At 37.9% G+C, this 12054-nt stretch overlaps 1 protein-coding gene across 2 annotated transcripts in view; it reads left to right on the forward strand.

Moving 5' to 3' along the window:
- Positions 1-12054, forward strand: part of LOC133640470 (beta/gamma crystallin domain-containing protein 1-like) — an 81673-nt gene that overhangs the window by 67304 nt on the left and 2315 nt on the right. For both annotated transcript variants that reach the window (XM_062033914.1, XM_062033913.1), the window contains 2 exons: positions 5203-5361; positions 5430-5586. In XM_062033914.1, coding sequence (XP_061889898.1) covers positions 5203-5361; positions 5430-5586 — 316 coding nt within the window. The remainder of the gene's footprint in view (positions 1-5202; positions 5362-5429; positions 5587-12054) is intronic.

Genomic DNA, 12054 nt, shown 5'->3' on the forward strand with positions numbered 1-12054 from the left:
TCCACTCTAACAAAACCCTGTTTAAATCAACCATATTTTAAAAACTTTTAAGCAAATCAGTGAAATATCATGCAAGAAATAATTTCCCTAAATAAAGGGCCTCCTTTCTATTAGACGCCACGCCCCAATTAATAGCTAAATGCATCACCCTTGGGGGAAAATATTCATCTTATATACTATTAGATACTGTGACTAGTCTATACTGAATGTAAAATGTGTTTGTACAAATAAGACTCCCCTGAATAAACGTGTTACCCCTAACAGATGCCTGGCACATACTCCCATGCCTAAATGGTAAACCCCCCTGAATAAACAGCTTACCCCTAATAAACGTCCGGCACACTCTACCATTAATACATTGTAATAGTGCATTATTATTGGGGGGAAATATACACAGTACTCTTCAAAATATTATAAACATACAAACACTCCCGTAAATAAACACCTTACCTGGCAAACTCTCCTGTTAATAAATGGTAAAAGTGCATTATCCTTGACAAACAATATATACTATTTAAAATATTATAAAAATGCAATTTTTCCAAAGAAAAGACCCCCCTGAATAAACACTTTACCCCTAATAGAGGCCTGGCACACTCTCCCGTTAATAAATGGTAAAGGTGCATTATCCTCGACAAACAATATATACTCTTTAAAATATTATTATAAATATGCATTTTTCCAAATAAAGTACCCCCCTGAATAAAACTTACACAAACTTTAATGATCCACAAGGGAAATTGTTCACACCTTACCTCTAATAGTTGCCTGGCACCCTCTCCTGTTGATAAATGGTAAAGGTGCATTATCCTTGAGGAACAACATATACTATTTAAAATATAATTATAAAAATGCATTTGTCCAAATAAAAGACCCCCTGAATAAACACCTTACCCCTAATAGAGGCCTGGCACCCTCTCCCGTTAGTAAATGGTAAAAGTGCATTATCATTTAGGAACAACATATGCAGTATTCTTCAAAAATTATAGAAATGCTCCCCTGAATAAACAGCGTACCCCTAATAAACGTCTGGCACACTCTCCCATTAATACATAGTCAAAATGCATTATTTTTGGGGAAAAATATACACAGTACTCTTCATAATATTATAAACATACAAACACTCCAGTAAATAAACACCTTACCCTTAATAATTACCTGGCAAACTCTCCTGTTAGTAAATGGTAAAGGTGCATTATCCTCGACTAACGATAGATATTATTGAAAATATAAAAATGCATTTTTTCCAAATAAAACACTCCCCTGAATAAACACCTTACCCCTAATAAACGTCTGGCACTGTCTACCATTAATACATAATAAAAGTGCATTATTCTTGGGGGAAATTATACACAGTACTCTTCAAAATATTATAAACATACAAACACTTCCGTAAATAAACACCTTACCTTTAATAGTTACCTGGCAAACTCTCCTGTTGATAAATGGTAAAGGTGCATTATCCTCGACGAACGATATATATTATTGAAAATACAAAAATGCATTTTTTCCAAATAAAAGACCCCCCTGAATAAACACCTTACCCTAATACTTGCCTAGAACCCTCTCCCGTTAATAAACGGTAAAGGTGCAATAACCTCGACCAACATTATATACTATTTAAAATATTATAAAAATGCATTTTTTCCAAATCAAAGACCCCCCCTGAATAAAAACCTTACCCCTAATAGAGGCCAGGCACCCTCTCCCATCAATACATAGTAAAAGTGCATTATTCTTGGGGAAAAATATACACAGTACGCTTCAAAAAGTTATAAACATAGAAACACTCCCGTAAATAAACACCTTAACTCTAATAGTTACCTGGCACACTCTCTCGTCAATAAATGGTAAAGGTGCATTATCCTTCAGGAACATCCATCCATCCATCCATCAATTTTCTACTGCTTGTCCCTTTTGGGGTCGCGGGCACAATATATACTATTTAAAATATAATGATAAAAATGCATTGGTCCAAGTAAAAGACCTCCCTGAATAAACACCTTGCCCCTAATTGTTGAATGGCACACCCTTCAATTAATAAATGGTAAAGGTACATTATCCTTGAGGAACAACATATGCAGTATTCTTCAAATATTATAAAAATGTGTCGTCCAAATCAAAGATCCCCTTGAATAAACACCTTGCCCCTAATATAGGCCTGGCACCCTCTCCCGTTAATAAATGGTAAAGGTGCATCCATCCATCCATTTTCTACCGCTTGTCCCTTTCGGCGTGGCGGGGACAATATATACTATTTAAAATATAATGATAAAAATGCATTGGTCCAAAATAAAAGACCTCCCTGAATAAACACCTTACCCCTAACAGTTGAGTGGCATACTTTTCAATTAATAAATCGTAAAGGTGCATTATCCTTGAAGAACAACATATGCAGTATTCTTCAAATATTATAAAAATATGTTGTCCAAATAAAAAATCCCCTCGAATAAACACCTTGCCCCTAATATAGACCTGGCACCCTCTCCCGTTAATAAATGGTAAAGGTGCATTCATCCATCCATTTTCTACCGCTTGTCCCTTTTGGCGTGGCGGGGACAATATATACTATTTAAAATATAATGATAAAAATGCATTGGTCCAAATAAAAGACCTCACTAAATAAACACCTTACCCCTAACAGTTGAATGGCACACACCCTTCAATTAATAAATGGTAAAGGTGCATTATCCTTGAGGAACAACATATGCAGTATTCTTCAAATATTATAAAAATGTGTTGTCCAAATCAAAGATCCCCTTGAATAAACACCTTGCCCCTAATATAGGCCTGGCACCCTCTCCCGTTAATAAATGGTAAAGGTGCATTATCCTTGAGGAACATCCATCTATCCATCCATTTTCTACCGCTTGTCCCTTTCGGAGTGGCGGGGACAATATATACTATTTAAAATATAATGATAAAAATGCATTGGTCCAAATAAAAGACCTTCCTGAATAAACACCTTACCCCTAACAGTTGAGTGGCATACTTTTCAATTAATACATCGTAAAGGTGTATTATCCTTGAAGAACAACATATGCAGTATTCTTCAAATATTATAAAAATATGTTGTCCAAATAAAAAATCCCCTCGAATAAACACCTTGCCCCTAATATAGACCTGGCACCCTCTCCCGTTAATAAATGGTAAAGGTGCATTCATCCATCCATTTTCTACCGCTTGTCCCTTTTGGCGTGGCGGGGACAATATATACTATTTAAAATATAATGATAAAAATGCATTGGTCCAAATAAAAGACCTTACTAAATAAACACCTTACCCCTAACAGTTGAATGGCACACACCCTTCAATTAATAAATGGTAAAGGTGCATTATCCTTGAGGAACAACATATGCAGTATTCTTCAAATATTATAAAAATGTGTTGTCCAAATCAAAGATCCCCTTGAATAAACACCTTGCCCCTAATATAGGCCTGGCACCCTCTCCCGTTAATAAATGGTAAAGGTGCATTATCCTTGAGGAACATCCATCTATCCATCCATTTTCTACCGCTTGTCCCTTTCGGAGTGGCGGGGACAGTATATACTATTTAAAATATAATGATAAAAATACATTGGTCCAAATAAAAGACCTCCCTGAATAAACACCGTACCCCTAATAGTTGAATTGCATACTTTTCCATTAATAAATGGTAAAGGTGCATTATACTTGAAGAACAACATATGCAGTATTCTTCAAATATTATAAAAATATGTTGTCCAAATAAAAAATCCCCTCGAATAAACACCTTGCCCCTAATATAGACCTGGCACCCTCTCCCGTTAATAAATGGTAAAGGTGCATTCATCCATCCATTTTCTACCGCTTGTCCCTTTTGGCGTGGCGGGGACAATATATACTATTTAAAATATAATGATAAAAATGCATTGGTCCAAATAAAAGACCTCACTAAATAAACACCTTACCCCTAACAGTTGAGTGGCATACTTTTCAATTAATAAATCGTAAAGGTGCATTATCCTTGAAGAACAACATATGCAGTATTCTTCAAATATTATAAAAATATGTTGTCCAAATAAAAAATCCCCTCGAATAAACACCTTGCCCCTAATATAGACCTGGCACCCTCTCCCGTTAATAAATGGTAAAGGTGCATTCATCCATCCATTTTCTACCGCTTGTCCCTTTTGGCGTGGCGGGGACAATATATACTATTTAAAATATAATGATAAAAATGCATTGGTCCAAATAAAAGACCTCACTAAATAAACACCTTACCCCTAACAGTTGAATGGCACACACCCTTCAATTAATAAATGGTAAAGGTGCATTATCCTTGAGGAACAACATATGCAGTATTCTTCAAATATTATAAAAATGTGTTGTCCAAATCAAAGATCCCCTTGAATAAACACCTTGCCCCTAATATAGGCCTGGCACCCTCTCCCGTTAATAAATGGTAAATAATAATAATAATAATACCTGGGATTTATATAGCGCTTTTCTAAGTACCCAAAGTCGCTTTACATGTTTTTCTGAACCCATCAATAATTCACACCTGGTGGTGGTAAGCTACTCACGTAGCCACAGCTGCCCTGGGGTAGACTGACGGAAGCGTGGCTGCAATTTGCGCCTACGGCCCCTCCGACCACCACCTATCCCTATCATTCATCATTCATTTCACCGGTGTGAGCGGCACCGGGGGCAAAGGGTGAAGTGTCCTGCCCAAGGACACAACGGCAGCGATTTTTGGATGGTAAGAGGCGGGGAGCGAACCTGCAACCCTCAGGTTTCTGGCACGGTTGCTCTACCCACTACGCCACGCCGTCCCAGGTGCATTATCCTTGAGGAACATCCATCTATCCATCCATTTTCTACTGCTTGTCCCTTTCGGAGTGGCGGGGACAGTATATACTATTTAAAATATAATGATAAAAATACATTGGTCCAAATAAAAGACCTCCCTGAATAAACACCGTACCCCTAATAGTTGAATTGCATACGTTTCCATTAATAAATGGTAAAGGTGCATTATACTTGAGGAACAACATATGCAGTATTCTTTAAATATTATAAAAATGTGTTGTACTAATAAAAGACCCCCCCTAAATAAACACCCTATCCCTAATAGAGGCCCGGCGCCCTCTCCCATGAACAATTGGTACTCTCAGTGGCCACAACATTACAGGACCTGTATCCAAAAGATCATTCTGACCTGAATGATTGTGTGTTTTAGAGGCAAGTGCACTTCCGCCTAAGGAACAGACAGACCAGGCTCATGATGTCAGTATCGGGCGATCTGGATGACGTCAAACTCCTGCGGGTTCAAGAGGCCGAGGAGACGCACGGTTTGGAGCAGGTCTGGGTCTACCGCGGCGGGCATCTGCACTGCAAGGTCTGATTCAGTTCTGCGATCCCTTTTCTAAATGTGCCGAGATGTGACCGGAGGTTTGTGTCTTGCAGCTGCTGGAGGAGTGCTGCCTGAGCCCCAGTGGGAGCGTCATCATCGCCGGGAGCCGCGTGGGCCTCACACCGGAGCAGGACAACCACGTGTGGAGCATCACCCCCCAGGGCTTCATCCGCTACATGCCCCACTCCGATCTGGTCTTGGAGGTGAAAGGTGAGCCTTTTACTCGTCGAGTGGAAGAAAATGTTGACGTTTTATCGACGTTTCTCATTTTGCAATGCATTAATGCGCATCCAACTTCCTCCCACCTCCAAAAACACGCACCTGGGGATAGGTTGATTGGCAACACTAAATTGGCCCTAGGGTGGCGACTTGTCCAGGGTGTACCCCGCCTTCTGCCCGAATGCAGCTGAGATAGGCTCCAGCACCCCCCGTGTGACCCTGAAAGGGACAAGCTGTAGAAAATGTATGGATGGATGGCTATTCAACAGTGACACCTTGTGGACTTCACCATACTAGCACACTATTATTGTAATTCTATTAGGTGTGCTCTACACTAGTGTTTTTCAACCTTTTCTGACACATTCTTTTTCCATTGAAAAAATTCTGAGGCACGCCAGCAGCCGAGTTTCGTTAAAAAATGAAACTCAGCAGCCGATACTGACAATAAAAAGTCGTTCTCACAATTGTTGGATATGAATTCCAACCAGGGCCGGCCCGTGGCATAGGCCGTATAGGCAAATGCTAAGGGCGCCGTCCATCAGGGGGCGCCACGCCAGTGCCACAAATGTTGGAGAAAAAAAAGAAAAAAAAAGTTGGTACTATTATTTCTAAATACAAACAATAATCCCACGTTAATTAAAATGCAAAGTAAAGCCTATTTAATAGAAATATTATTTGTTACAACATTACGCCCCCCCCCTCCCCCCGCACGGTGCGCCCCCTCCCTTCCCGTATCATGACTGTTTATGGACGTCACCGCATCAAAAAATCAACACAATATGTCAAAACGGCCAAAACTGTCAGGTGCCCAGGGAAGAAAAAAATAGAAAAGAAGAGGAGGAGAAACGAGAAAAAGACAAAGGTAGCAGGGAGGTAACGTTAGCCTACATGAAATTATTTGTCTGTTACAGAATGTGATAGTAACCTGGCTTTTTAGCATTAAGCTAATGTTACATGATTCGGCAATTGCTAATAAATAAATAGCTGGTTCTGTTTTAACGTCGGGTTAATATTGTGGAGGGGGCTAAAATGTTATGGAAAATAATAATGTAACATTAGGTAATTACAGTACTCCCACCTTACATTCCTCAAGGACATTTGTATTAGATCTTTTAAGCAGGTGTTTTCTGTTTACATTGTTATTGCCTTCTGGTTAGCTAATGTTTGCTCTGCAGGTAATAGTCACTTTTCCACCCCATTATATATTAGGTATAGTTGTAAGCCTAGTTGTTAAAGTGCACATCATTAATGTTAATTAAGCAATATCACATGAGAGGGAATGCTGTTTTTTAATTTGAGCACTGCTGTGATTCGGTTAAAGATAATCATAACATAACATTCTCATATAATATGTTAATTTGCTTTCTTTAAGTAAAAAAAAAGGTCAAAGACAAAGCTATTCCGTTTCTTGTGAGTATATATATACACTTCACTGCTGATGTGGGGGGGCGCCACCTAAAATCTTGCCTAGGGCGCCAGATTGGTTAGGGCCAGGCCTGATTCCAACCATAACCAAGCATGCGTCAGTATAGCTCGTCTCAACGTCGTGACTTATTTTGAGTTTTAGTTCTTGTCTTACGTTCCTATTTTGTTGATTGTCAATTGTTGCGTCTGACCAGCCTTCCCTCCCAGGGAATTAAAGTCACTGGTCAATCCCAAATTATTTCAGGAGGACATACAAACCCTGTTTCCATATGAGTTGGGAAATTGTGTTAGATGTAAATATAAACAGAATACAATGATTTGCAAATCATTGTCAACCCATATTCAGTTGAATATGCTACAAAGACAACATATTTGATGTTCAAACTGATAAACATTTTTTTTTTGTGCAAATAATCATTAACTTTAGAATTTGATGCCAGCAACACGTGACAAAGAAGTTGGGAAAGGTGGCAATAAATACTGATAAAGTTGAGGAATGCTCATCAAACACTTATTTGGAACATCCCACAGGTGAACAGGCAAATTGGGAACAGGTGGGTGCCATGATTGGGTATAAAAGTAGATTCCATAAAATGCTCAGTCATTCACAAACAAGGATGGGGCGAGGGTCACCACTTTGTCAACAAATGCGAGAGCAAATTGTTTAAGAACAACATTTCCCAACCAGCTATTGCAAGGAATTTAGGGATTTCACCATCTACGGTCCGTAATATCATCAAAGGGTTCAGAGAATCTGGAGAAATCACTGCACGTAAGCAGCTAAGCCCGTGACCTTCGATCCCTCAGGCTGTACTGCTTCAACAAGCGACATCAGTGTGTAAAGGATATCACCACATGGGCTCAGGAACACTTCAGAAACCCACTGTCAGTAACTACAGTTGGTCGCTACATCTGTAAGTGCAAGTTAAAACTCTCCTATGCAATGCGAAAACCGTTTATCAACAACACCCAGAAACGCCGTCGGCTTCACTGGGCCTGAGCTCATCTAAGATGGACTTATACAAAGTGGAAAAATGTTCTGTGGTCTGACGAGTCCACATTTCAAATAGTTTTTGGAAACTGTGGACGTCGTGTCCTCCGGACCAAAGAGGAAAAGAACCATCCGGATTGTTATAGGCGCAAAGTTGAAAAGCTAGCATCTGTGATGGTATGGGGGTGTATTAGTGCCCAAGACATGGGTAACTTACACATCTGGGAAGGCGCCATTAATACTGAAAGGTACATACAGGTTTTGGAGCAACATATGTTGCCATCCAAGCAACGTTACCATGGACGCCCCTGCTTATTTCAGCAAGACAATGCCAAGCCACGTCTTACATCAACGTGGCTTCATAGTAAAAGAGTGCGGGTACTAGACTGGCCTGCCTGTAGTCCAGACCTGTCTCCCATTGAAAATGTGTGGCGCATTATAAAGCCTAAAATACCACAACGGAGACCCCCGGACTGTTGAACAACTTAAGCTGTACATCAAGCAAGAATGGGAAAGAATTCCACCTGAGAAGCTTCAAAAATGTGTCTCCTCGGTTCCCAAACGTTTACTGAGTGTTGTTAAAAGGAAAGGCCATGTAACACAGTGGTGAACATGCCCTTTCCCAACTACTTTGGCACGTGTTGCAGCCATGAAATTCTAAATTAATTATTATTTGCAAAAAAAAATCAAGTTTATGAGTTTGAACATCAAATATCTTGTCTTTGTAGTGCATTCAACTGAATATGGGTTGAAAAGGATTTGCAAATCATTGTATTCCGTTTATATTTACATCTAACACAATTGGTCTAACATTCCAAACGGGAAGAGACAACTTCTTGAATACGAAAACAGCCCCCACCCTGTCCAGAAAGGAATACAGCCTCATTGTTCTAATACAGATAAGATATAAAAGGGAGTACTCCAACTCCCACATTCCAAGCCTTCAAAGTAAAGCACACAGTTTACTTGCGGACATAAGATACAAACATAGAAAGAGTACAAATGGAAAAATACTAGCTGATTTAAACATGACTATGAATAAAGAAAGAACTATGAAACATATATGCATTCTCCACACATGTCATTTACGGATGTACTTTGTGGACGCCGTCTGCTCCACACGCTGTAAGTCTTTGCTGTCGTCCAGCATTTTGTGTTTTGTTTACTTTGCAGCCAGTTCGGTTTTAGTTCTGCATAGCCTTCCCTAAGCTTCAATGCCTTTTCTTAGCAGCACTCGCATTTTTTTAATTTTTGGTTTAAGCATTAGACACCTTTTTACCTGCAAACCACTGTCGTCGTTCCCGACATGTACAAAGCAATTAGCTACCTGCTGCTACCTACTAGTATGGAAGAGTATTACGCGGTTACTCTGCCGATCTCTAGACAGCACAGACACTCAACAACGGCACATTTACGGATTATAATTACTGGTTTTAAAAAAATATTTTTAACCCAATTAGGTGAAATTACATAAGCTCCCACGGCACACCAGTGCTCTACACCAGGGGTGTCCAGACTTTTTCCACTGAGGGCCGCACACTGAAAAATCAAAGCTAGCGGGGGCCATTTTATATTTTTTATTTTAAAAACCAATACAATATATGTATACAAAATATACATTTAGGCCTCCACTCAGGCTCGATCCCGGGGGCCCCAAAGGGTTTTGGTCAAAAAAATATTTAAAATGTGTCATTATTCAGTATTATTATTTGTATTATTATTCAAGGTTTAAATCTCTAGATCAACATTAGGTCTATCTGTCAATATTACGTTTTTAAAGATTTAAGTTATATGCTCTTATTGTCAAAGAAAACCCTGTTTTTTAATGGAAAAAAACACAAAATATGTAATATTTTCACCCAATAAAATTTGTAAGTGGAATATTTCAGATTATATAAAAATTGGAGCCTTAAAAAGGTCAATAACTCATAACAACATTGATTTTGATTCATTATTATTTTTGGAACAATGACACTTAAAAACAAATCACACTAAATTTATTGGGGAACCAAAAGGGTCCTACTCATTAAAGTGTTAAAAAATAAATTATTTATATTTTTTACTGTTTACTTTTAACACAATAATCTCGAGATCAACTTCAGATCTCTCCGTCAATTATAAGTTGTATTGTTGTTTATGGTTTTTGTTTGTTCGTTTTAGGCCCTTCTTTAAAAAAAAAAAAAAAAAGCTTAGTTTTTTATATGGCAAACACAAAATATGCAACATTTTCCCCAAAGAATATCTCAAAGTGGAATATTTAATGTGACGTAATTGGAGTCTTGAATAGGTCAATAATTCATAATGACATTGATTTTGATTCATTATTATTTTTTAAAGAGAGAAACAGCCTGCATGGCAGCTTTGTGTTGTTAGAGTAAACATTGCAACATTTTCTTGTTCACCTGGTTGCTCTTTTATACCACTTTTTATGTTGTTTTTTTTTAATCGTATTTTTAGAACGTGCCGTGGGGCCGTTAAAAAGTGACCTGCGGGCCGCAAATGGCCCCTGGGCCGCACTTTGGACACCCCTGCTCTACACTATTAGGGATGTAATGATGTGAAATTGTTATAGCATGGTTATTATTATTGCGGTTATTGCTCAAAAAGTACACTGAAAGCACACTGAAATCTTTTGACAGAGCTTATTTTCTTTTTTTTAAATCAACTAATCTAAACACAGACCGTTCGAAAACCCACTATTTTGCAGGGTTTCTTATGCTTCACTATTAGTGTTTTATCAGTTGTAATGGCTAAGCTTTAATGTTTTAAATATTGTTTTGTACTGTAGCACTTTAAGATTTATTTTTAAATGAAAAGTGCGTAGCAAATAAAGCCTATTTCTATTTATTATTCCCGTCTTACTCCATTCCGTGGTCTTTGAACGCAGGCATCACTCTGGTCTAAGAGCATGTAGGTCCAATTTGCACAATTGAATATCTTAGTTGTTCAGACAGTAGTGTGTTTGTATAAGTTGTGTTTGGGAATATGCTGCATGTTAATCAGACTTAGACAAACTTTAATGATCCACAAGGGAAATTGTTCCATACAGTAGCTCAGTTACAATGATGGAAAGTGTAAGGATGGAAAGGACAATGCAGGTATAAATAGACTAAATATAGCGATATAAATATAACATATACGTAATATTTACATAATATATGTACAGTATATTATATATACTGATATATCAGTGTTTCCCACACATTCATTTAATTGTGACGGCCCGCCATGAAAGAATTAAGGCCGCCACAAAAATGTTTTTTTTTTTTTTTGTCCTGTCCAGCTTCTCAGGCAAATCATATAGTTGATGTAGATGCCCATATAGGCTGTTCAGATTTACTTTAGAAAAGAGAAGTGTAGGATCAAGATTTTTGGAGCTCTTTGTTCAGTGGATCAGATGTTGGATGAAGCTTTGTGTCTATCTACCACCACTACTGTTTTCTGTTTATTTGTTACTGACTGTGGCAGGACACCTCTGCCTCTGTTTCACTTTATGTTACTGGTAAATAATATGGTTTTAGTAGTAGGATAAAGTTAAATTATTTAGTATGCACTAATTAAAGGGGCAGAGCTTTAAGAGACATTTTAGCTTTTATATTTTTATAAGATATATTTTTTGTAAGAACCACAATTAATAAATATATTTCAGTGAATAACTTATTGTTCAAATCTGTATATAAATATGTACATAAAGTGTTGTAATTATATTGTAAAATGGATGGATGGACGTTTAAAACAAAACTGTTATTATTAATTAGTAAGTATACATTTTTTGAGCCTTTTTAGAGAAAATTATATCATTGTAGTAAATTATGCAAATTACTCGATGATGTCATGGTGACCACGCCAATAGCCACGCCCCCACCGCCACAGGTATCTTGGCAGTTTATGGGAAACACTGTATATTATATTATATTATGTCTATATCATATATACAAAATATAACAATTACCATGTACGCACATGATGACAATATTACAGTATGTGTGACAGCTGCAGCATAAAATAGAGAGTAATTAATGTCTCTTGTTTTCATGTTAGAA

The sequence above is a fragment of the Entelurus aequoreus genome, linkage group LG23, assembly GCF_033978785.1.
Source record: "Entelurus aequoreus isolate RoL-2023_Sb linkage group LG23, RoL_Eaeq_v1.1, whole genome shotgun sequence".
In the NCBI taxonomy this organism is placed as follows: domain Eukaryota; kingdom Metazoa; phylum Chordata; class Actinopteri; order Syngnathiformes; family Syngnathidae; genus Entelurus; species Entelurus aequoreus.